The sequence below is a fragment of the Gigantopelta aegis genome, chromosome 4, assembly GCF_016097555.1.
Source record: "Gigantopelta aegis isolate Gae_Host chromosome 4, Gae_host_genome, whole genome shotgun sequence".
NCBI lineage: Eukaryota > Metazoa > Mollusca > Gastropoda > Neomphalida > Peltospiridae > Gigantopelta > Gigantopelta aegis.
This window is the reverse complement of record NC_054702.1, coordinates 23,172,704-23,197,500: the sequence shown is the minus strand read 5'-3', so window position 1 is coordinate 23,197,500 and position 24,797 is coordinate 23,172,704. Positions and strand designations below refer to the sequence as shown.

Here is a 24,797-nt window from a genome sequence, read left to right as displayed (position 1 = left end):
CGCGAAAGCACGTGCAGTGCGCACAAGCGAAACAAACACATCTTACCGCATGGAGCTCCAGACTGGAAATGAACAACGGAGCCGTACCACGCGGACGCGAAAACCACTTGCCAGTGACGAAAAATAGTTCCATCGATAAACGAGTTTTTAACTTCAAATGTTTGTAATACGAAATTGTCTGAAACAGATATTAATAAAAAAAAATTAAAAATACTTTTTTTTATCAGAAATGTATGTAGTAAAAAAATTAAAATATTAAAAAAAAAAAAAAAAAAAAAAAAAAAAAAAAAAAAACAACAAGCGCATTAATACAAAAACACCACGACCGTAATTAGGTGGCCGAGTTCAACATTGCAGCTTTTAAAAGTATTGAAATAGTGTATTTTATAGTAAAAATAAAATTAATTATGTATACTTGATTGATTATCAATGTTATTTATAATCTAATTATTGCTTTAGCATTAACTGGGGTGGCTAGAAACTGTTGGAAATTACAGACGGGGTATAAGGGCAGTTTCACGGGAAAGGTTGCAATGCTCGTTGATTGGAATAACAAATTTATAACTTTAAAATTTAAAGCTCTTGTTAAGGCCAAACATTACATTTACGTAATGTACATATTTGTTTGTTTACTTTAAACATGCACGTCTTTGTTTACGTTTATGACGTCATGGTAATTCTCTTACGTCATTCTTTAGGCAACGTTAATTTCTGTCTTTCCAAAAGACGTTTGTTAATTCCAAAAGAATGTGGTACGCCGACAAATACGGTATGTATTACTATTTATAACTTAGTTTGAAATGTTTAAATAAAATATTGCTTAGTCTTATATTAAGGCGAAATAAGCCTATACACGTATATGTATATGTATTAAATGGTATATGTATATAAATGTACATGTATATAAATGGTAGGCGCATTGTATTACTTATATTATACTTATTATATATATATATATATATATGTATTATACACGTGCTAAGGGTAGATTATTGTTTCATTTGATAGTTGCGACATGCGTGCACTGGATGTTTGTAATGTCATAGAAGTTATGTTGGCTCCTAACAAATACTATGTTTGTATAAATCAATAATAGGCTATTTATGGTATATTTTGTATATTTTGTATATTTCAGTCAATCTGTTGCTCTAGGCAAATAAAGTTTTCCGAATTAAAGGCTCAGCATTGACATTCACATGACGTCCCACATCATTGACGTATTTCGGCTTGCTTGGTTTTGGAGAAATCTGATTTGACTGCTTTGAATATGGAAGAAACCGAAATAGATACCTCTGAACTGGAAGGTAGAAGATTGGCTGCTCCTGTAATAGAAGAATCTGACTCGATGGTTTCAGGAGGCAGGATCAAGACACTTTCCAGAAAGGGACTGCTATATACAAGGGAAAATATGGATAAACAATTGTCAAATCTATTCCGGAACTTGAAGCGCAAGTCAGAAAATATCGAGAAACTAAAGGCCGACAAATTAGCTCCTAGAAACGTTCAGCTTGAATATGCTAAATGGTTGGAAATGTATGAAGAGTTTATTAAGGTGAACGAGGAATATTGTACACTTCTATCAGCAGACGAGAAAGAAGTATACCTGGTTAATAGCTGGGAGGAGAAAGACACTTACTTGAAGAACTTTAAAGTATCTTATGAGGGCTGGTATTCGCATGCGCATTCACAAGAAAAACAGAGAAGCTTGGGCAGTGTTGGATCACGAATAAGTTGTAGCAGTACAGTATCATCAGCACGACTGAAGGGTGAACAAGAAAAGGTAGAACTTGAGGCTATGAAAATTTCTTTGAAGAAGAAACAAGAACTAGAATTAAAAAAACTGATGTTAAGGCAAGAAGAAGAAGAACTGAATTTGAACACTAAAATGGCGATAGTTGAAGCCAAGAATGAAGTGTTAAATAGATTTGTGTGTCAAAATGATTACTGGAGTTCTAGATATAGCCAGTCAAGTATTAGTCCGTCAGTACTAAACTTAAATGCCGCCCCTTTTGTCCCTGCTAGTAAGAATAATGATGTCACAAATGTTATGTCTAATGTACATGCAGCCACTACTTCTCAATGTAATGAAATTGTAGGTTGTGGTTCGGGGCTTCAATTACACACTGACACCACTTCTCACAGTAATGAAATTATGAGAGGCAGTACTGGGGTGAACATAGGTACTACATTTCAGAATAGTTTAGTGACTAAGGGCGATGCAAGACCGCATGTTCGTCCTGCATTTCAAAGTACTGAAATAACAAATTGCAACGCAGGTTTATGCTTAGAATCTACATCGCAAAAAGATTCTGGTACAGGGTGTCAAATAGGAAATATTGCAGGTCAGAATGTTGATACTAGAAATGGGATCGGGTTTCAGAATATTGAAATGAATGATCAGAATAGGTCTGTAAATGTCAGAAATGTAGGTCATGATCCATGTCAAAGCTTGTTAATGCATGTGTGTCCTGTTAATAGTGAGTCTCTTTCAGGTGATAATGCTGACTATTTCCACAGCAATAGGGCTGACATCCCAGCTGATAATAATATTTTGTCTGTAGTCCGCCAGTTGAAGAAACCAACTGCAGAAATTAAAAGATTTGGGGGAGATCCAATGGAATACCGAAAATTCATTCGTCAGTTTAACATTAAAGTGGTAATGAACTCTGATAGTGATGATGAACGAATGAGTTTCTTGGAGCAATTTACTGTTGGTGAAGCTAATCGTATTGTCTCTGGATTTAGCCATCTTCCAGCGGAACAGGGATACCCTGCAGCTCTCAAGGAGTTGGAAACGTGATATGGAGATGCACAGCTCATGGCTAGTGCATTTATCAAACGAGCATTGGGTTGGCCGACTGTGCGTGCAGACAACGCCAAGGCCCTTGATGACTTTTCCATTCTGTTGGTAGAGTGTGAAAATGCTGTGAAGAGTATTCAGGCTGTTAAAGTACTCGAGTACCCAGACAATATAAAACGACTAGTGAGTAAGTTGCCATTTTATCTACATGATAAATGGAGGAACATAGTTCAACACACTGCCAGAAAAGGAGACACTGTAGAGTTTCATCAGTTGGTGGAGCTTGTAAGAGATGAAGCACGAAAGGCAAATGATCCAATTTATGGGAAGGATGCTTTGATCTTGGAGCACAAAGCACATGATGGAAAACGACAACCTTCTAAGCAACCTGGAACAAATCGTACAAGGGCTAGCTTTCTAACTGATATGTCAGAAATTGTTCAGATTGAAAATTCATCCGCAATTGGTCCAGCTCAGAAAGAACGAGGTGTTAGGAATGCACTGCAGAAACCAAAACAGCAGTTTTCCAGAAAACACTGTACATATTGTGATCGTACCACCCACACAACAGATAACTGTAAGGACTTATTGGCTATGCCCATTTTGGACAGAAATGAATTTGTGAAGTCCAAAAGGCTTTGCTTTGGTTGTCTAAAGCCTGGACATTATAAAAACAAATGCTATAACAAATTAGTGTGTACGACCTGTAAGTCTCATCATCCTACAATGCTGCATGACGATAGCAGAGTCGGCAAGTTGAAAGGTTTGTTAAAAACAGAAAACGAGAATAGCGACAGTAAAATTTCTGTCCAGGGTGTATGTGGTCATACGAGGGCCGGAAAGGGTGAATGTACCATGGCCATTATTCCAGTTAGAGTGAAGCTGAAAAATGGTTTACGCGATGTCAAAACATATGCTTTCTTTGATCCGGGTAGTAGCGTCAGCTTTTGTTGTGAAAGTCTAGTTCGAGAGCTTGGTGGAATGGGTCATCGCATGTCTATCACGCTGGATACAATGGGAAATCCATTTTCGATGGAAACATATGCTGTTGATGGCCTGCAAGTCTGCGACCTGGAATTGGATAACGAAATTGACCTGCCAAGGGTATATACTAAAGACAAAATTCCCGTTTCTAAGAGACTCGCTCCTACCAATAAGGACATATCTTGCTGGAAACATTTAGACGATATAAATCTTCCAGACATTACAGCCGAGGTTGGCCTGTTAATTGGAAACAATGTACCTGATGCCTATACCCCATTTGAAGTCAAGTCCGGACCAGAGGGCAGCCCTCATGCTGTCAAGACGAGACTTGGATGGATTGTGTGGAATATGATAAGAGAAGGAGATAAACAAGTTGAACAGGTCGATTCTGTCTTCACAGTAAACCGTGCCGAGATTGTAGCAGTGCAAGAGATGGAACAGCTTAAGCAGTTAGATAAACTGGTAAGAGATTCAATCAATCGAGACTTTCCAGAAAGGCTTATTGATGATAAAAAGGAACACTCCCAGGAAGATAAGAAGTTTTTGGACTTGGTGAATGGTTCTATCACCCATAGTAATGGTCACTACTGCATTGGTTTGCCATTTAAAGAGAATGGCGTCAAATTGCCAGATAACAAATTACAGGCTTTGCAGCGTCTTGCAAGCCTAAAACGCAAATTACAAAAGAATTCAACATTTTGTGAAGATTATGTTGAATTTATGTCCAAGGTTGTCAAATGTGGTTATGCTGAACAAGTTCCAAAGGAAGAACTTGAAAGATTAGATGGCCGTGTATGGTACATCCCACACCATGGTGTCTATCATTCCCATAAACCTGGGAAAATTAGGGTTGTGTTCGACTGTGCAGCAACCTATAAGGGGACATCTTTGAATAGCGTTTTACTTCAGGGACCTGATTTAACAAACATTCTACTAGGTGTTCTCTTTCGTTTCCGACACGAAGAGGTCGCCATTATGGGAGATATTGAAGCTATGTTCTACCAAGTCCATTTACCCAAGGACGACAGCGATTGTCTTCGATTCTTTTGGTGGCCAGAGGGAAATCTCCATAAAGAGCCAACAGTGTATCGTATGCAAGTTCATCTGTTTGGTGCCACATCTTCTCCTAGCTGTTCAAGCTTTGCTCTTCGCCATACAGCAGAGGAATTCAGTGATGAATTTAAAGCAGCAGCCAATGTGATAAAGAGACATTTCTATGTAGATGACTGTTTGACCTCTGTGAAGTCAGAAGAAGTGGCTGTAGACTTAATTAAGGAAACGGTTGCCCTCTGCAAGAAAGGTGGCTTTCGTTTAACAAAGTGGATTTCCAATAATCATCATGTGCTGGATTCGATCCCGGTAGAAGAACGGGCAAAGGATGTCAAGGAACTTGATTTAGAGCACCACCGTCTTCCAAATGAAAGAGCGCTTGGTGTAGTCTGGTTTGTAGAATCTGATACTTTAGGCTTTAAAATTCAGCAACACAATAAACCACCTACAAGGCGTGGTATTCTGTCAACAGTAAGCTCTGTATATGACCCTTTGGGGATGGCCGCACCATTTGTTCTGAATGCCAAACTACTTCTTCAAGATCTGTGCCGCCGCAATGTTCCCTGGGATGAAGAAATCAAAGGAAATGATTTAAAGATTTGGCAACAATGGACAAATGAATTAGGTGATCTGGAGAAACTGAATTTACAACGATGCTACAAACCACGATCATTTTAAAGAACTAACCCTGTTTTTCGTAAAAAAAAAAAAATTGCAGATGTCCTGTTATGAACATTGACCTATAAATAATTCAAATAACATTTTACAACAATTATTTTTGTATAACTATAATCACAATAGACACCTACAGTTGTGACAAGAACAAAAATCGATGTAACTTTGTTATTTACTTTGAGATATTTATTGTAACATAGAGCCTAAAAATTTCCGTTAAAAAATGTCCCCTCCTAAACATGGGTCAAATAAATATATACAGGCAGGTAACAACACTTTAATCATATAGTACATGCATAATAGCTTACAAAAACTAATTTGTATAATTATTGTGTTTGTGTGAATTGTAGTTCTGTAAATACACAAGATTTTGCATATTAAACAAAATGTCCCCTCCTAAACACAATTTTAACATGTATATTTAAACATCTTTTTGCAAAGTGCTTTCATTACATTATCAATATATTTACTTGAATGGATGCAAAATACAATTCTATACCAATTTCATAATGTATATGAAGTTTGTTTGATAGATTTTTTGTAAAAGGGTTGTGAGATATGATGCATTATTGAGATAATTAAACAAACACACCCACAACCCCAACATGCTTATATGTATGATTTAAATTCATTTAAAATTAACTATTAATTCACTGATGCAGTGGTAATTTTATGTCACAATGTTCAGGTTCCGGAAAGGACGTTTTACAACATGTTAAAGCTGAGCAGATTTGATATTGACATGTCTGGGTGTTGCTATGTACATGCGACTTGTATGGAAGTCTGAGACATTTGTTGACACTCTGCAGGTGTTAGTGGGTTTGACTGAGAGATGTCAGCTTTGTTTATTATTCTGTCACACTTGGAAAGTTGTGCAGTGATCAATTTTGGTTCTTTGTTCTGCCATGCGTATAAATACAGTCAAACTGTGTTAAACATTCACCATAAGGAGGACATGTATCAACTTGGCCTTTTACCACAGGTGGTTGTTTAATACAGGTGGCTGCTTAATGCAGGTCAGTTCATATTATTACAGAATCTGATGGTTTTTTTAAGAATACTGTTTACTATGACGAGGGTTATTACATTGGACGAATAACCAATACACAATCAGGGCTTCTAGAATTTTTATAAAATCCACTAGCCATGGGATCAGTGATTTTTAAAAATGTACTAGCCACAATTCACTAGCCCTACTTTACTGTAAGTTAATATAATTTTACTAAATAATAGTAATAATCGGATATAACACCTAAAGAGGGCGATAGAGCTCAAAAACACTAACAAAGGGAGATGGGATGGGGCAGGATATTCATATTTACAAAACAGACTTAATTGCAACATTTGACCAGAAATAATTCACTAGCCGTCGGGCATGGCAATAGTAGTTATTTACTAGCCCAACATTGAATATCACTAGCCATGGGAGTGGGACTCCCATAATCTAGAAGCCCTGACAATGCAAGTGTAAAGTGCTTGAAGGTGATCATATTTGTATGAAATTCCTTCATGAGTGTAAAGTGACATCAACATTTAAATGGCCACGGACAAGGTCCTCCCAGACTGTCGGAGTGGAGTGCTTAAAAAGTTGTTTCATCTTTCTTGGGCCTTTAACGGTTGAAGGACATGAGCCTTTTATTCTGCCACAGTTGCAGGACGTAAAATCCAAATATTACAAAATAAAGCTGGCAAATAAGGACATTACAAGCTAAGTAGATTGTGTGTCTTGTATGCAACAGTGTACATATGAATGACCGGTAATCTTTCAATGTTAATTATCTAATTACACCATTACATGCAGTTTCATATCAAATATTATTTCCTAATACAATTATGAATAAAAATTTTTTTTAAAGATTAAGAGCAGTCTCAGTTTATTTAACTGAAATCTAAATGTTAAAAAAAAATGTCCCCTCCTAAACGAAATTGCCATTTTCACACTGCATTGTTTAAAAGCTTATATTACTGCTAATACTAATGCAATCAACATTATTTTTAACTAGTATTCTAAAAAACATATTGAAATTTATTTTCTAATTCAGTTATAGACATTCTGTTTGAAGATTAGTATTTAATGGTTTCTGTTTAACTAAAATCATTTTTAAATAGAAGAATATTGCTAAAATATTACCAAAAATCATCAGAAAACTTAAAATCATTGGCCTTATTAATGAAAACATAGTTACTCTTAACAGATTCCTATTTTAAAAAAATACTTCAGTTTATCTTTAGAAATGTATCACATAAAAGCTTATGATTATGCTGTACCTATGTGTCCTCATATTTTTATGCTGTGCAAGTAGTCATGTCACTGATTATTTTATAAACCGTAACAGCTGTAGGTCCAATTTTTTATAAAACATTTCACTAGTCATATTGCTTTTTAAAAATATAGTTTTTTATAGAATGCTGCATAGTTAATTTTTGGGTCCCAGTGAGACTCTTTATGCAACCTTTCCTTTGAAACTGCCCATAAGAGAATTTGGCTCCGCCCACAGGGGTATAAGGGATTTGTCCAACGGCAAACAACCAATGAGATTAAAGAATTTTACATGAAGGCCAGATAATAGGAATTATTTTAAAATTTTCATCTAATGAATGGTAATGTAGATTGAAGTGATTGGCGACGGGGGTGTCAGCTTCATGCCGAATATCATACTTGTGACAAACTGTTCAAATTCTCAGTTTTTTTGTTTTGTTGGTTTTTTACATAAATTATAGGTGATTAGATATACCACATTTTTTAAATCACCGTTCATGTCTGTCCGAATTTGATATTCAATTTTGTTTTTTTGACGTTTGAAAGTCGACTGCGTTTTAAGAAAGTTGTAGTCTACACCTGGTTTTGTTAAATGTAACAGAGGAGCCAGTGCTTATTTCAGATGGTTGGTTATGCTGAAGTTTGTATGGCTAATGATCTTCGGTTACCCTAAGGGGATTTTCTAATTCTCGAACAGTTTCAGATTTAATTTTTCTTAAAAACTGTTTTCAGTATCTCCTAGGTTTTAAGGCACTAAACAACAGTGAACAAGCCTCATTGAAATTCTTTTTGTTACTCGAATTTCTATGAAATCTAATAATCTGAGCTTTAACAATGCCTTTAAAGGTGTGGCGTGTATGAAAAGACTTGCGGAGTAGACGTTGGTGTGTGTCTGTGGATTTGAACCCCCCCCCCCCCCCCAACTTTGTAGTCTAGGTAACCTGATGTTTCAAACTGTGTACCTTTATAAATTGTTACATCCAAGAAGTCAACTGATTTATCTGATATTGTGGCCTTAAGTTTGATATTGTCATGCTGTTAATTTAATAGCTCAAAAAAAGTTCCACAATTCTTGTTTGAAATGTGGCCAAATAATAAGTATATCGTCGAGATATCTGAGATACAAAAAGGATGTTGTAGTCAATTTCTCTAAAGCAGCCTCTTCCCATTCGGCGACACAGATAGATGCCAAATTTAGACTAAAACGTTTACCCATAGCACAACCACACACTTACTGGTACATGTCTCCACCAAACTCAAAATCATTTCCTTTTAGGCATAATTCTAACAGCTCAATGTTTTTATCTTGTCTGTTTGGATCTGGATACTTATCAAATGCTCTCTTAACTGAATCAATGCCCGCATCAATACCTATCTTGGTGTACATGGAGTCAATATCAAGAGTAACTAAAAAGGGGTTTGGGTTTTTGATAATTTTGATAGATTTTCAGTGTTTTTCACAAAACGTTAATGTCTATTTGCAATTGATTTTAAGTGAAATTCTATATATTCTGAAATATTGTATGATTCTGATCCACAGTCTGAAATGATTGGACGTCTAGGTGGTGTGTTAATATCGGTCCACGTATCGACTGGCTTGTGGATTTTGGGAAGTAGATAAAATTTCCGGCTTCTAAATATTTTACTTACTTTCTGTTAATATGTTCCTGATCTTTTACACATTGAATAATTGCACTGGACGTTTTACAATTCTCAGGCCAAATAATTTTGTCGAATGTTTTGTAGTATTTTGAATTATTAAACTGTCGATGGGCTTCCCGGATATAGTTCTCCCTTGATAGAATGACAGTGGCCAACCTCTTATCTGCAGGTTTTATAACAATTTTGCGGTTTTTGCGTAGTTTGGTGAGAGCATGACGTTCTATGACAGAGAATTTTTGTTGATTTGTGTAAACTCTCATATCACCCATTTTTTCCCACTATACTTTTCTGAGCTTTAATGATTTCAGGATCTACTCTAGAGTTTGGAGTTAACCAGCTGGAGGTTTCCGTGAATGGGATTTATTCTCCAGTTGAATGCCAAAAACAGTCAGCGAGTTTCTTTTTGTGGTAAAAAACTGCCATATCCATTACACCATTGTCAAATTTAGCCTCTAAGCCTGTTTTTGGTTGGGAGTGGGGAAAAAATTCAGACCCCCGTCCAGTAACGATTTTTCAGCGGATGTTAGAAGGTTAGTGTTACCAGTTAGGTTAACAATGTTAGTTCCTAGTCCTAAATCAGGGTGGACATTACCCTTTCCCGGCCTTAGTTTAAATTTATGTACCTCATCCTACTGCGATAAAGTTTATTGGCAGTTGTTTCTGTCCAGTGTATTTTTGCCGCCAAATTTATTTGGTTGAGGAAGGTTTTTTGACTAGCCAAAAGTCTGTCTGAAAAATTAAGCTCGACCAGTAGACCATGACGAGAACCAATAAAATAGTTCAGCCAGCAAACGTTTAGCTAACATTCGCGAACTATTTGATTGGTTACTGACGTGGACGTTTAGTTGACCGTGAAGCGCATAATTTAAACCAATCTAGCGATATTTTTTCTGCACGATCTGGCTGAACTCGGCCTCAATGGTTCTTTGAAATGCCCTTAATCAGGATTCAGAAATGCCCAAAGTGGGCTTTCTCAGATTTTGCCAGTGTCAGTTAGATTATAAATGAGTCATGTTCCAATGATCGATTATAATCGAATACAATTCGGTTTGGCTCTACCAATGTGATGATCGATTATAAAAGTCCATAATCGATTGCGTGGGAAAGTGTTAACTGTAAGGATTCCTTTAGTTTACATGATATACTTGATGTATATATATGCTGGTGTTTGATCGGTTGGTGCCAGTTATAACCGATGATAAAATTCCAACCAATTCATTATAAATATATTACTATAATGGTTCTATAAAAATAGAAACTCAAATAAATAAGGACATACATATCTTTATTTTATTATAAACAACATACTACATTCCATCATACCAGTTAATAGACGAAGAAATATGGATACAACTCTATTCCATTTAAAAGTTAGCAATTACACAGAAGTAAACAAGTGACTAGTTACATCATACAATACTACTACATAAACCATGTTTATTCGGCTACAAAGAAAAGGAATGTTTGTTTATAGCTAGCATTAAAAAAAAAAATCGACTTAAAATTCTGCCCTTGTGGCCTGCCCCAGAGTTCAGCCAAACCGAACAATAAAACGTCCGCTAGACTGGTTTGTTTACAGCTAGGTCATACCTAGTGGGTGTGCAAGGGGACAGTAACTGTTGTAACCCTAGACAAATACGAAAAAGATCATCATTCTACTTCAAAGGTTCTTCCCTCACCCCACCTGGAGAAAACCTTCCATTATGAAATTATGAAATTTGAAATTAATTTTATTCATTCAGATATAACTCTTCCTAAATTTTAGGTTTGTTTTATGTAATAGTGAAGATCTGTGTAATAAGTGTAGTCCACACACACACACACACACACACACACACACACACACACACACACACACACACACACACACACTGAATTTGAACGTCATATTATTCAGTCTACTTCCGCAGCATATCGCTGTAAACTATGTGTTCTTTGCTCAGCGACTTTCCTCACAGCGACGGCCTTGAAGGATCGCCATCTTCTTCCCCATTTGCACCAGCTGATACTCCAAATTCTTTTTTCTCTCAAGCTGGCTTCTTTCCATGGCCAATTTCCCAATCCCCATTTTCTTCACTGCATCCATTGCCAGTTTAATTTTAAATTCACATTTCTTTACGGGATAGCTCGAGTCGCTGAATGAGCGTTGCGTATGCTCTGTACAACTTAGGAGAGCTTCAACTATTTTCTCGAGGTCTTTGTCCGTTTTATTGCTGTGCATGCTCATTCTGGGTTGGACCTCTGACTCGATGCTGCCCATTTCTATTACCATCTTTGCTGAAATGGGTACACACTTCTGAAAAAAGCAACAAAACAAATCTGGTTCAGGTATTGACAGAGAACTTAATTAAAGACACCGTTGCTAATAGCAACTACAGTAGGGTATACATAAAATATAGTCAGGAATATTGGTGGCTGCCAATAGTTTTGATGGTCCATTTTTAAAATCGGCATAACTGATGGATTTCAAATTCCCGCACCTGGTAACTTCAAAACACCCACACTCACAGGATTTCCCTCCAACAGTGATGTGCAGGACATTAAGTCATTACTTCATACAGGTGCAGTCATGTTGATGTTTTCCTTCCTCAGACATTGTATTTTGTTTAATACTGATATTGCTTTGATGTGCCTGTTAAGGTCTTCATAATCAGGGTTCAGCCAAGTACATGTGTTTCAATGGAATAAGTTTAAGGAGTTGGGGTACTCTGAACAGCCATGTTGCCTCTACATATATAGCTGAGCACGCACCCATCTGACTGTAAATATCTTCAAGAGTATTATTTGTAAAAAAAAAATATTCAAATATGACATGTTGCATTTATAAAAAAAACCCTGTATAAAATATATGTGCCTTATGAGGTGTAAATTAGGTTGCATTGTAGAAACAACAGTTTCAGTGAAGTTGTCAGTTTATAACAGAAGACACCAGATCCTGATTGTCATAAAAATAAATGATTCACCACCTTTTGAAAAATGTATGTTATCAATACAGGTAGCACTAAACCAAACAACGTCCGGCTGGGTCAAAGTCCGAGGTGCACCGAACTTTCGATAGAGAAGTTAACACCACAAGTCATGTGATTGGTTATAAATGTGTGTTGGTTGTAAAAAAAATAGTTTCATCTGGGCAAAAAATATAGGCAATTTTATTTCATCTAGTACCACTGTGACGAGTAGACTTGTGCTTGGAACATGTATTGGGTACCTGTGAAAAAACGTACTCAAATTTTGTGCGAAACTATGGGTGTTGTAAAAAACATCTGGGGTTGTAGTACTGATATTTATGGGTCATAGTTTGGTTGATATATTGCATATAGTGTTTTTAAACACAAACGTTAACATGGTCGCCTATGGGATTTTATTTGGTATAGTCTTACCTGAAGGAATACCACGTTCTTCTTCATTTGTACCAGCTGATACTCCAACTTCTTGTTTTTCATCACACGATGGCTTGTTTCCAGGGCCAATTTCCAAATCCCCATTTTCTTCACGTACGCCACTGCACCCATCACCATTTTAATTTTAAAGTCACCTTTCTGTACGGGATACCTCGGGTTGCTGAATGAGCTTTGCGTATGCTCTTTACTGCTGAGAAAAGCTGCCAGTACTTTCTCGAAGCCTTTGTCTGTTTTATTGCTGGGCATGCTCATTCTGGGTTGGACCTCTGACTCGAAATTGTCCATTTCTATTGGAGGGCGATGATTGCCAATGATTGGACCCATTGGCTGTGACACGGTTTCTTGTTCATCAGACGCTTGTATCATGACTATATCTTGTTGAGGTGGATCTATTCCCTCGAGTAGATTCATCGCTTTTTGTGTCATATTTGCTTGATAATTATCAGATGTCGCCATTGCCATCTTTGTTGAAATGGGTACACGCTTCTGAAAAACAAAAACAAAACAAATCTGGTTTAGGTATTAACTTAATTAAATACACCGGTGCTAATACTAGTGTAATAGCCACTATTTGCAAAATAAAATGTAATTAGGGTTAATCTGGAATTGGCTCTATTGACAAGTAAAATCATTTTTTAAAATGACCACCTTCAGTAGTAATCTGCTCTTTTTTTTTTTAAAGTTTACTGGTTTAAAAACATTTAACCTATAAATACTGAATTGTCAACACAAAATGAAAAACATATTTGAAAACATAATTACAGACGTTTATAGAACTTATTTAAAGATAATAGTAATAAGAGAAAGAACCTTGCTCTGTGTTTACCGCTCTCGCGGAAACCCATACGAATGTTGCCATCCCAGCTCCTCTGCGAGGAACAGCACACACAACGGGAGGGGGGGGGGGGGGGGGGATACAACTATAGTCCGTCCCACAGGGAACGCCTTTTTTGATACTATAGAATTTACTACGTTATTTATTTCTGAGCCGATTGGTTTGTAACTTGCACACACAAATAGTATTTGTTTGTTATTTCCAAAACACTTTTACTTTTCTTATTACGTCATACCAAACTGAAATTATTTTTAAAAGCCAACACTTTTGTAGAAGGATGGATTATAAACCAACAGCCACTTAATGTTTTATATCTGCGGTAAACTAAGAAATGCCGAATTTTCATTCCTACCTTATAGTGAAAGTTGGCCAAGTCTACGATTCGTCTTTCTTCGTCTCCTGAATGATAGAATCTGGTATGATTTTCACTGCTATATACTTTTTATAACTTCAGACCGCGTTTATTATAGACATCAGACGGACCAATAGGATAATTTTGTTGAAACATGCAATTCGATTGGTCAACGTTCAGTTATGATGCGCAGTTAACAACGTGACTTGAATGTACGCTGGTATTTAAAATAATTTCTTACACATCGGTTGTTGATAACACCATGCTTTAGTTTTGGTTACACTATTTCAAGACATACGATTGGCTGCTCATGACCAGGTCACCAATGCCACCGATACGTGTTTATTTCCTTTTAAGGAATTTATTAACTTTTACATTTCACAAGATAGTCCTGTGTTGTTTGCCTTTTGGATGTGAAAAAAGCCTTTGACCGAGTAAATCATGGGACATTGTATATGCCACCTTTGAAAAAAAAAGCATGCTTACTTTTGTAGTTCTAGATTTTATCTAATATTGTATACATGGAAATTTTGTATACTATTATAGATATTATTTCAATGTGTACTAGGATTAGATAAAATCTAGATGTTTATTAATGACTGTAGGTGTCTGTCAAAGGTGTAAGTGGAAATGAAATAGTACATTAAGGTATTGAATGTAATATAGTGCTGCATAACACTTAGTATGTGGAGTAATGTATTTTTATCAATTAGGTCGTGTCAGGAAGTAATACTGACAATGTTGTATTTGATCCTTTCTGGGTGTTTTTATTTGTTTTTCCACGATTTGATGTTTTGTCGTAACTTGAGCCACTACCAGAATAAAGAACCTCTCACCTCTTACAGCGAGTCGTTGTCCCAAATGGAGCCTCCAGTGAGGATTTCTTTATTCTTGAATACCCACGGCCGCGATGATTCACGAGATGCCACTATATTCCATGATGACGTCACAACATGTGTTCATGTGTTGAGTGTTTGATAATATTTCTAGGAAATCTGAATTCGAGGATTCAACAATCACATTATTCGCCAGAACAATTAGATGTTTAACTGTGAAGTGATAATTTTATTTAATACAGCTTATTCGATAAACTTTTCCAATGGGAAATTTAAAAAAAAACCCTTGTTATAAGTGTTTTTCGATTTGACAGTTGACAATGTGGTTTAATAACTGACTGATCCAAAATTTTGGTGTACAGATTATTCTGTGAGGGGCATGTTGTATACTATGATATATACTGAAGGCCAAAAGAAACTTTACCACAGTTTTAAATCACTCTGGTGTAAAAACAACAAAAGATAGTCGCATGAGATAAAATATATTGACTAGATCAATATGTCAACATTAACATAACTAAAAATGAGTGTCATTCAGCATCTGATAATGACGTCACATTTTCCCAAAGCGAGGTGGTGTACACAAATCGAGCTTTCAACTTCATGGACGACATGCAAAGCATACAGACAATCACTCAAGTCCAATAACAAGTCACATTAATAGCGTGTGTGACCACCCCTTGCCCCAATACAAGCAATAATTCTCCGACGCATAGAAAAAATCAGTCGTCTGATGAGGTCACGTGGGACACGTTGCCATTCTTCTTGAAGGGCCTGGATCAGTTCCTGTTAGTTGGCTGGAGGGTGTGGTCGTTGTCGAACACGGCGATCCAAAACATTCCAGAGGTGTTCTATGGGGGACATGTCTGGGGAGCGTGCAGGCCACGGCAATACGTTTACGTTGTTGGCTCTAAGGAAGTTCTGTACAATTCTGGTTGTATGAGGTCTGGCGTTGTCTTGCTGAAAAATGACAACACGTGGCTGCCGTTGGAGAAATGGTATTGCAGTTGGACGAAGAATGTCATCCCTGTAACGTTGAGCTGTCAAGTTTCCGTGAACGATGACCAATGGTGTCCTTTCCTGTGCACAGATACCTCCCCACACCATGACACTCCCTCCACCATATGGCACGACCTCCTGAACGCAAGAAGCCGCCACTCGTTCTCCCCTACGGCGGTACACACGCTGTCTTCCATCAACTCTGAACAAACAGAACCGGCTTTCATCAGTGAAAAGAACCCACAGCCAATCACGTCGCTGCCAGATGCCCTGTTAAAACTGTCAATTTAAGTATTGAAGGGGAGAATTTACCAGGGGGGATATGTACCAGGGGGATATGTACCAGGGGGGAATTTACCAGGGGGAAATGCCCGGGGGGGGGGGGGGGGAATACCCTAGAACCAGCCAGTGCACGTATGAACTCATGGCTTCATCTCACAAGAGAAGAACCATAATCCAGAAAACTAAGGAAGCTGCTAAAGTTGCCTGTAAGAAGAACCTGATTTGGATCCTTGCAGGGAAACATGTCCAGAGGGTTGGCGAATCCCAAGGTAGACCAGATTTAACATCAACCAAATGCCAAGCTCAGAAGATGCCCTTTTCAGTGCACCACCCACAACAGCTAGCCACAGTGTTTGAAGTCTTAAAGCAGTCAGAACTAATCGAGGAGAAACTACCTGTTTTAAACATTGTCTTCAGGTGTCCATTACTGGGGTCCATGCTTGTAAACACTGCTGTCATGCTGTTAGGGTACACAAGTATATTCAAGAAACAATTATGAAATTAGTACTGTAAGGGGGATTTACAATATGAGTGAAGGACAATGTTTAAGGCATCAGTGATTTTATCACCATTCTTAGCATGGCCGTCGATTTAAATAGAAGTTCAATAATATCTTGTAAAGTCCAATCTTATGTTAGCTGATGACAATGTGGATCTATTTCATAGAACACCTAATTCACAACAATGGAGAGCTATCCACATACTCTATGTACTGCATACACATGCTAGAGGATGTAATACATGTACTTGGCCTTCTGTGTGCTTTTCGTGTAGGGAACTGGAATGTGCACCTTAATGCCATAAGAACTATGATCTCATGGTGTTTTACCTATGATAAGATCAGCTATCCCAGGTACCTAGCCCGAAACTTTGCACTGAAGACGAATTTCCCGGGAAAAGAATCCTGATACGAATGAAGCTTGAAACATGGGCTACTTCTCAGTGCAGATGTCTAGCAACAACCATTTTGGGTGTATCCCAGTTAACTAGGCCACTGGGGTCACAATAAAGATACTCAGACTCCTGGAGGCAGAGCCTGAAACTTGGCGTTATCAAAGGTATTAACAGCTGAACCCAGCAGTACATCTCTAAGTCAGTTAAAAGGTAACAAATCAAACTTTCATCATACTTACTGACCATGAATTAAACAAAGGACCACGAAGCAGTATCAGCAGTTGTTGTCGTCACCAAAGGATAGGGCGGGACGTAGCCCAGTGGTTAAGCGCTCGCTCGATGCGCGGTCGGTCTGGGATCGATCCCCGTCGGTGGGCCCCATTGGCCTATTTCTCGTTCCAGCCAGTACACCACGATTGTCTTATCAAAGGCCGTAGTATACACCACCCTGTCTGTAGGATGGTGCATACAAAATATCCCTTTCTGCTAATCGAAAAGAGTAGCCCATGAAGTGGCAACAGCGGGTTTCCTCTATCAATATTTGTTTGGTCCTTAATCATATGTCTGACGCCATATAACCATAAATAAAATGTTTTGAGTACGCCGTTAATTTACACATTTCCTTCCTTCATCAAAGGAAAGGTCCATTCACAGAAAAGTAAGACCTCGTTAGCATTTCTACTGCAGTGGTAGCTGCTCCCGGAGATATTACCACCTTTAGACTCATGAACGCTTCTAGATGTGAGAGACTTGAAACAGAATCACCAGCAAACCAATTCCAAAACCTGATGAAAACTAACTAAACTCCAAAGTAAAGGCATTCACAAAATCTCTTCTGTGTCCTCAGTGCTTCATACACTAAGGTCAGTGAGCTCTGGTACAACCTGTTTTGTGTGAAGAAGGTTGAGGTAGATTGGTAGTAATATGTGACATTGGTTGTTTGTAAAATTGTTATACAGTATACACTAGCGGTTGAAACTAGTGCAGGGTACCCCCAAACAATGGAACTTCGATTTTCAGCAAAAATGAGGATTGCTAATGAAAACATTAATTAAATCTCTTAAGTGGCATGTGACCTCCAATTTTCTTGCAGGTAGATTATATGTGAGGTGCTGTACTTTCTGGGTGTGTTGATACGCTACGTTTACCAGTTTTATTAGTAAACGTTAACTTTATCAGCAATAGGATTTAATTTGGTCTAACGGATGTAGAGTAGCAGATCAAGGTTGAAATCTATGGGGATATGTTCAAGTTGTTCTTAATGTATAGCTTTATCACATAGACCAACAGATACAATTTGTGTTTCGTGGGATTCTGTCCTTTTGCGACAGCACGATTGGTTGGGCACTATAACTTTACATTATAATACCATTTGTGAGAGGGTAATAGTGCAAATGGACTGTCACCCTGTCAGAAATGGTGTATTCATATATTACACCCCATGGAAATTTGTTGTGGCCCCAGAATGAGACACCGGTCTCGGTAGCAGAGCTGTCAACCTGTGGCAATTCTTAGGCGTCAGGGACACGGTCTCGGTAGCAGAGCTGTCAACCTGTGGCAATTCTTAGTCGTCAGGGACACGGTCTCGGTAGCAGATAGGTCAGCCTGTGGCAATTCTTAGGCGTCAGGGACACGGTCTCGGTAGCAGAGCTGTCAACCTGTGGCAATAATTAGGGACTGCAGGCTCTTGGTCGGGTCCAGGGCGAAGTTTTTGGTTGTTGTTTGTTTAAGTCCAAAACGGAAATCTCTTTTAAATATTTTTACAAAAATATAAAAAAATCGAGCGAGTGCAAGTTTTACTAATTAATACGGTTAATGTTAAACCATACAAGTCTGTCATCGATAGCACCCGCGATTGATTGTTGGTATTAAACCGAGGATAGGTTCAATTTGCTGTATTATTATTAATAGGTAACGAATTCAGAGACCTGCATAATCAGCATATAATTCCATTCAGCTCTAAAATATAAACCACGATTATAAAAAAAAAAAAAAAAAAATTAATTTGAGATTATAGTAACGTTGCGTGAGAGCGTGATGTTTGTTACAAATGTGTGAGTTGACAGGTATGCGGTAGTGTAGTGGTTAAACAAAACAAACTTCTTTAAGACCAACCGACTATTCAGTAAAATACGCTATAACGGCCACATATATGTATATACGTATATATATAGGAACCACGTGAATACAAAGGACTCTTCAGATATCTGTTCTGTACACAAATACATATACCACGTTTTAAATCCCACCTGCTGTAAGTAGGTAGACAGACAGACAGACAGACAGACAGACAGACAATTAGATATAAGGGTACTAAAAGTAGCCCCTTTATTAGCAGGTGACCTTATTTACGCGTGATTAATATATATATATATATATATATATATATATATATATATATATATATATATATATATATATATATATATATATATATATATACACATGTATGTAGATATATATATCTGTGTGTGTGTGTGGGGGGGGGGGGGGTTACAGCAATTTCGACTGCATAGAGATCTCCAAACTGCGGTCGTCAGTGACTTTTAAACACGTTAAAATAAATGGATTTGTATCCATAAGTGACATTTGTGGAGTACCCATTATAGTCAGGTGTTTCTTATATCAAGGTGGAAACGAATGTACACAATGTTAAATATTTCTTTACATCGGAATTTACTTTGTTAACAATCGGTTTAAATCTTGACACCGACTTAATGTTTCACAGATCAAATTCCCTCATGGGATACATGCAGGGCGGATGCAGGATTTTGGCAAGGAGTGGGTGCTGGATAAAAAGGGCAAATAAATAAATATACATAGTCTGAAATGTCATTTGGAGTATAAATTTGAAGAACTGTTTTGGTCTGATATTTCCAGGTTGAAAGTATATAATGCCAGACACACAATTTAATAATAAAAAAAAGTATATATTAAGTTTTAAATAGTCACTTACTTTGTTAATCCCATGGTTCGTGTAGATAATGAAGACAGTTTGTGATCGAACTTGACTCTGAAGCATCATCATGGATCTCACTAGACAAAGTCCAAACCAGTCCATTGTGAATTCCATGACATGCAAGGAATTATCTGTCCATTCTCGCAGTACTTAATTTTTCATTTTGTCAGACCAATATATATATACCGACGATTTTTCACATACGTCTGTTACATCAGTTCTGTTGTTTGGATAATGTTGCCCATATTATTTTAATAAGCAGTGGTTCATGGAAACTATCACGACCTTGTCAGTATGTTCCTTCGACTAACGTGTGCAGATAAACGGTTTTGATAGTGATAACGGTTTTATTATTCAGATTTATTTTACCACTGCTTGACACCCAATAAATAATGTTGTTGTCATATTGGGGTTTATGGAGAATACAAATCAGAATTTCGGTGCACTAAAGTCGAATGATCCAATCAGACAAATTAAAAAAGTATACCTTTTTGGAAAAGTCGTCTGTTGTGTTTTTTTTACAAACTCTTTGCACACTGTATCTATATCAACGTGTAAACTATGATGTGTATTCATCAGAGCTAGGCTGGACAGTCGTTCTTGCCCCATCGTATTTCTCAGGTATGTTTTCAGCCTCCGAAAACATGAGAAAGAACGCTCTGCTTCAGCACTGTCAACAGGTAGAGTACACCCTACTTTCAACAATACCTGAATGTCGGGGAATTGGTCGGCATCAGCTGCTACGTAGCTTTTAAGCAGGCTGTTTGGGAGGTCATTAGATGGTACTGATCTCCAATGATTTATCCAGTCTTTAAGTTCGTTCTTTAATGCTGTTGGTGTGGGGAGATCATCGTGCCAGAAGGGTAATTTATCACATACGGTGCCGATGTCCTCACACTTCACGATAATTGCTGGGATAAAGTTGAATAGGTCCATACCAGGCATATTGTCTGCATTAAATCTGGTGTCCATTTTCTTGCATATGTGGTCCAGAAATGGTATGCACGCATTCATCTTAAAATCTTCAATTGGACTGTCTGCATATATATTTGGACGATGAATCTATCGACCAACAACTCTTGGCATTTCAACCCTAGCTCCAGCAGACTTAGCTATCAACTCTGCATCACAATCAATCTTGGAACTCCTTATCAACATTCAATCGTAATTCATGTATCCTTGTTTTAGCTGAATCAAACATGCAATATGCTTCAAATACATCTAATCCATTTGTTATGCACAGACCTTTCAACCTTTTTACTAAAGGTGTGTTTTCTAGATTGCTAAGGACCAATTCAAAACAATTTTGCCGTTTAGGTGAATTATCAAAGAAACAATAAACCTCGTTTATGCTGTCAATCATTGTTCGAATTGATAGTAGTGTACATGCTGATGCGATAGGCAAAGTTAACACATGGCTGTTGCAGTGTGTGTACAGAGCACGTGGTGACACTGATTTTATACTAGCCTGAAAACAATTCGAAAATTAGTGAATAAAAATTAATAATGTTCATATTAAACAAAACAGCTTTATTCCAATTTAATTAAATATACGATATGGTGTAGTTACGGTACTGATTTATTGGATACATGATGCTATGTAATTTATAGATCATGCGTAAAACATTCACATTGTCAAGAAATTTCACCGTGGAGTCCGATAATTATTCTAACTGAACAAATAACATTAGACGTGACAATCGCAATCGGGTCTATTACCTGAACATATCTGTTAATCAAGAACATTTTACTGCAGGTTCGTGCAATCAAATCTCGTTATTTCTTTTTCTTCTGAAGACTTTGCCTTGAAGGCATTATGAAATAATTCACTGTTTTGAAATGGTCGCGAAAAAATCATATATTTCTTCATATAAAAAAACTCGGAAATAACGAACGTGGCATCGCACTTAAGAGAAAAGGATTTCTAAAGAGTAGATTGTGGAATCACGAGGACTAGTAATATGATCGTGGTTTGAATTATTTTTTAAAACTAATTTAAACAACAAAAAAAAATAAATAAAAAAATAAAAAAAATATATATATAATACATATATATAGGCGTGCGCTACAGCAGCTTCCTCTGAATGTGCACGTAAATCCCTCTGATCTGACCTGACCTGACTACTCTACATCCAGTGGACCAAATTAATTCCTATAGCCGATAATGTTAACGTTGACTAATAACACTGATATAAGCAGCGTATTAACACACCCAATAAAACGTGGCACCTTACATTTAATTTACGTGCAAGAAAATGGGAGGTCACATACCATTTAAGAGATTTAATGTTCAGTGATCCAGATTTGGCATCTTCTATCTCGACTTCACTGCCAATGCTAATGAAGCTTAATTCGAGCTTATGAATTTCAATCTTCAGAAAATTTCCCTACAATATCTTTGAGGTGCAATTAAAATGATCAATTAATTGTATATAAATGAAAGAATCACGATTACTCAGCATAGGAATCGCATCCACTTCATATGAGCAAAGTATTGAAATGGCGATGACTGATGTAAACAAATTATTCACAAAATCATTTATTTATGTAATGAATAAGTCCGAAATTTTTGTTCATGTTCATGTGAACTCATTCTTTCATATTACTGTGTATTTCATATTGAGTTTACTATTCTAATTCCTTAAACCAGTAGAAACCGTTATTCTTGTCTGAATGCACAATACAGTTGTATTAATTGTCAACTTATCAAACCACTTGTCATTCTGTTATTTTACTATAATATGCTGCATGATTCTATCGGCTATGCAAAGAATGAATAAAACTTGTTTTAAATCCTAATGCTGTCTAAACGTTTCTACATCAATTCGTATTGGAAACGGAAATTTGAATCGTGGGGACTTCACTTTTTGCAGAACAGAATCGTGGCGACTCGTCTCTAGTCGAACATGGTTCTAGGTGGTGTAAAAGAAGAAAGAAATATACGTGGGCACGCGCGCGCGCGCGTGTAGATGCACGTTGTTTAAAATATGCTGAGGTGTCCGTATTTTATTAACACAACACAAACCGTGCCGCGATAACTGAACGTCTGAATCTCAGGATGTGTGTGTGTGTTTGTGTGCGTGCGCTACTTCCAAAACGTTATACCGCAATGAATTTACGTTATGATGACATCGAAAAGTGTTTTTGTTATAGCTTAAAGCCGCACACCCTAGTTCCATCCAGCGAAAATAAATTATAATTTAGTTAATCTACAAACCTGTAACACACTTAGATCACGTTTTTATCAAATGGAGTGAAAAAGCAGGTTTTATATCGATAAATACCATGGGAATCCCCATGTCCCAATTGCTTGAAATAATTTTGAAAGTTAGTATTCTGATGTCACCGGTAGAAGCACAACAATGCCTACGTCACGACAAATTTCACAGACTTGGGGTGCGTTCGTTTCACCTCTCCTGGACATGTTCCAACTGTTCTGTCCTGGTTGTATCCCCTCTCCAGATATCGTAAGACTTAGCAAAATTATTGGATTTAAGGGTTTGTAACGTTTTGTATTGAGACACTTACTTGTCTGAACTTTATTGTTACTGAAAATGTTCACGAACTGTGAAGAAAAATCTCACAAATGAACAACAACAAATCGGATGTTTATTGCGCGAACCGTGCACGAGAAAACAAACCGAACCAACATGATAACGGTCACGTGATATACCAACGTCTGTGACATTAAAAATAGATTTGAACTCGCTTGCTTAACGGTTTTTTCTCGACAACACGTTTTGTGAAAAAATGCAAAAAATGCATTTCGTGGTTTTACAAACATCAGGATTACCAAAAAGCACTTCAGGTGAATGGAAATGTGTATTCTAAATAATAAAATGTAAGTAAAGTGCAATTTTATTTGTGAAAAATGGGGTTTAATAGCGAAAAACAACGTCGTAATGGTTAACAAATAAACGTAACTAGGGTGTGTCCCTTTAATAGGTCTGTGCGTGCGTGTACTTTTCTAATGTATGTGTATATTATGCAGGCTATACATGTGGGTGGTTTTAATACAGCGAAAAATGCATTCGGCTAATCGAATCATTGTTTTAATTGAACAGATTACTAATCAAACAAATTCCCATTCTTATTTTGTTACTGAAATACGCATGTATTTGACTAGGAATGAATGTAGATAAGAAACATATATTTTCCATGAATACAAACTTGTTGAAAATATTTTTTTAAAAACCCACCACTTTGTCACAACACAGGCCCGCTGGTGTCCCCCCCCCCCCCCCCCCCCCCCCCGGTCCACTCGAGGATGAAAATGTACGGGTTTTATGCCCATCTTTGACCCCCACACCCCATTATAGGTTGTGGACCACACTCCAGATATCGTTCCTACTACGGGCATGCTACAAGAAGCATGTAATATCTCGAAAAGGGGTGGACGAAGCCCAGTGGTAAAGCGCTCACTTGTTGCGCTGTCAGTTTGGGATCGATCCCCGTCGGTGGGCCAAAGACTGGTATATCAAATACCGTGGTATGTGGTTTCCTCTCTAAGGCTATAAGTGTCAATTATCGAATGTTTGACATCCAATAGCCGATGGTTAATAAATCAAAGTGGTGTCGTTAAACAATTATGTCGAAAAAGACGTGGTAATTATATTGTTTGGTTTATAAATTAATGTTCTGAAACATACATAATATATATACGATTATTTCATTGTTGCTGGCCGTACGCATCCAATCTAGACATCTCATTGAAACTAATGTATTACACTATGTAATGAGAGAGAGAGAGAGAGAGAGAGAGAGAGAGAGAGAGAGAGAGAGAGAGAGAGAGAGAGAGAGAGAGAGAG

General features: G+C 37.3%; 1 protein-coding gene across 1 annotated transcript; it reads left to right on the top strand.

Annotated features, from left to right (window-relative positions):
- Nucleotides 1-694: 694 nt before the first annotated feature.
- Nucleotides 695-6,113, top strand: LOC121370024. Its single transcript, XM_041495119.1, has 2 exons — nt 695-769; nt 1,136-6,113. Exon 2 carries the CDS (start codon nt 2,819-2,821, stop codon nt 5,510-5,512), a length of 2,694 nt encoding a protein of 897 aa, XP_041351053.1. The 5' UTR covers nt 695-769; nt 1,136-2,818; the 3' UTR covers nt 5,513-6,113.
- The last annotated feature ends 18,684 nt before the right edge of the window (nt 6,114-24,797 follow it).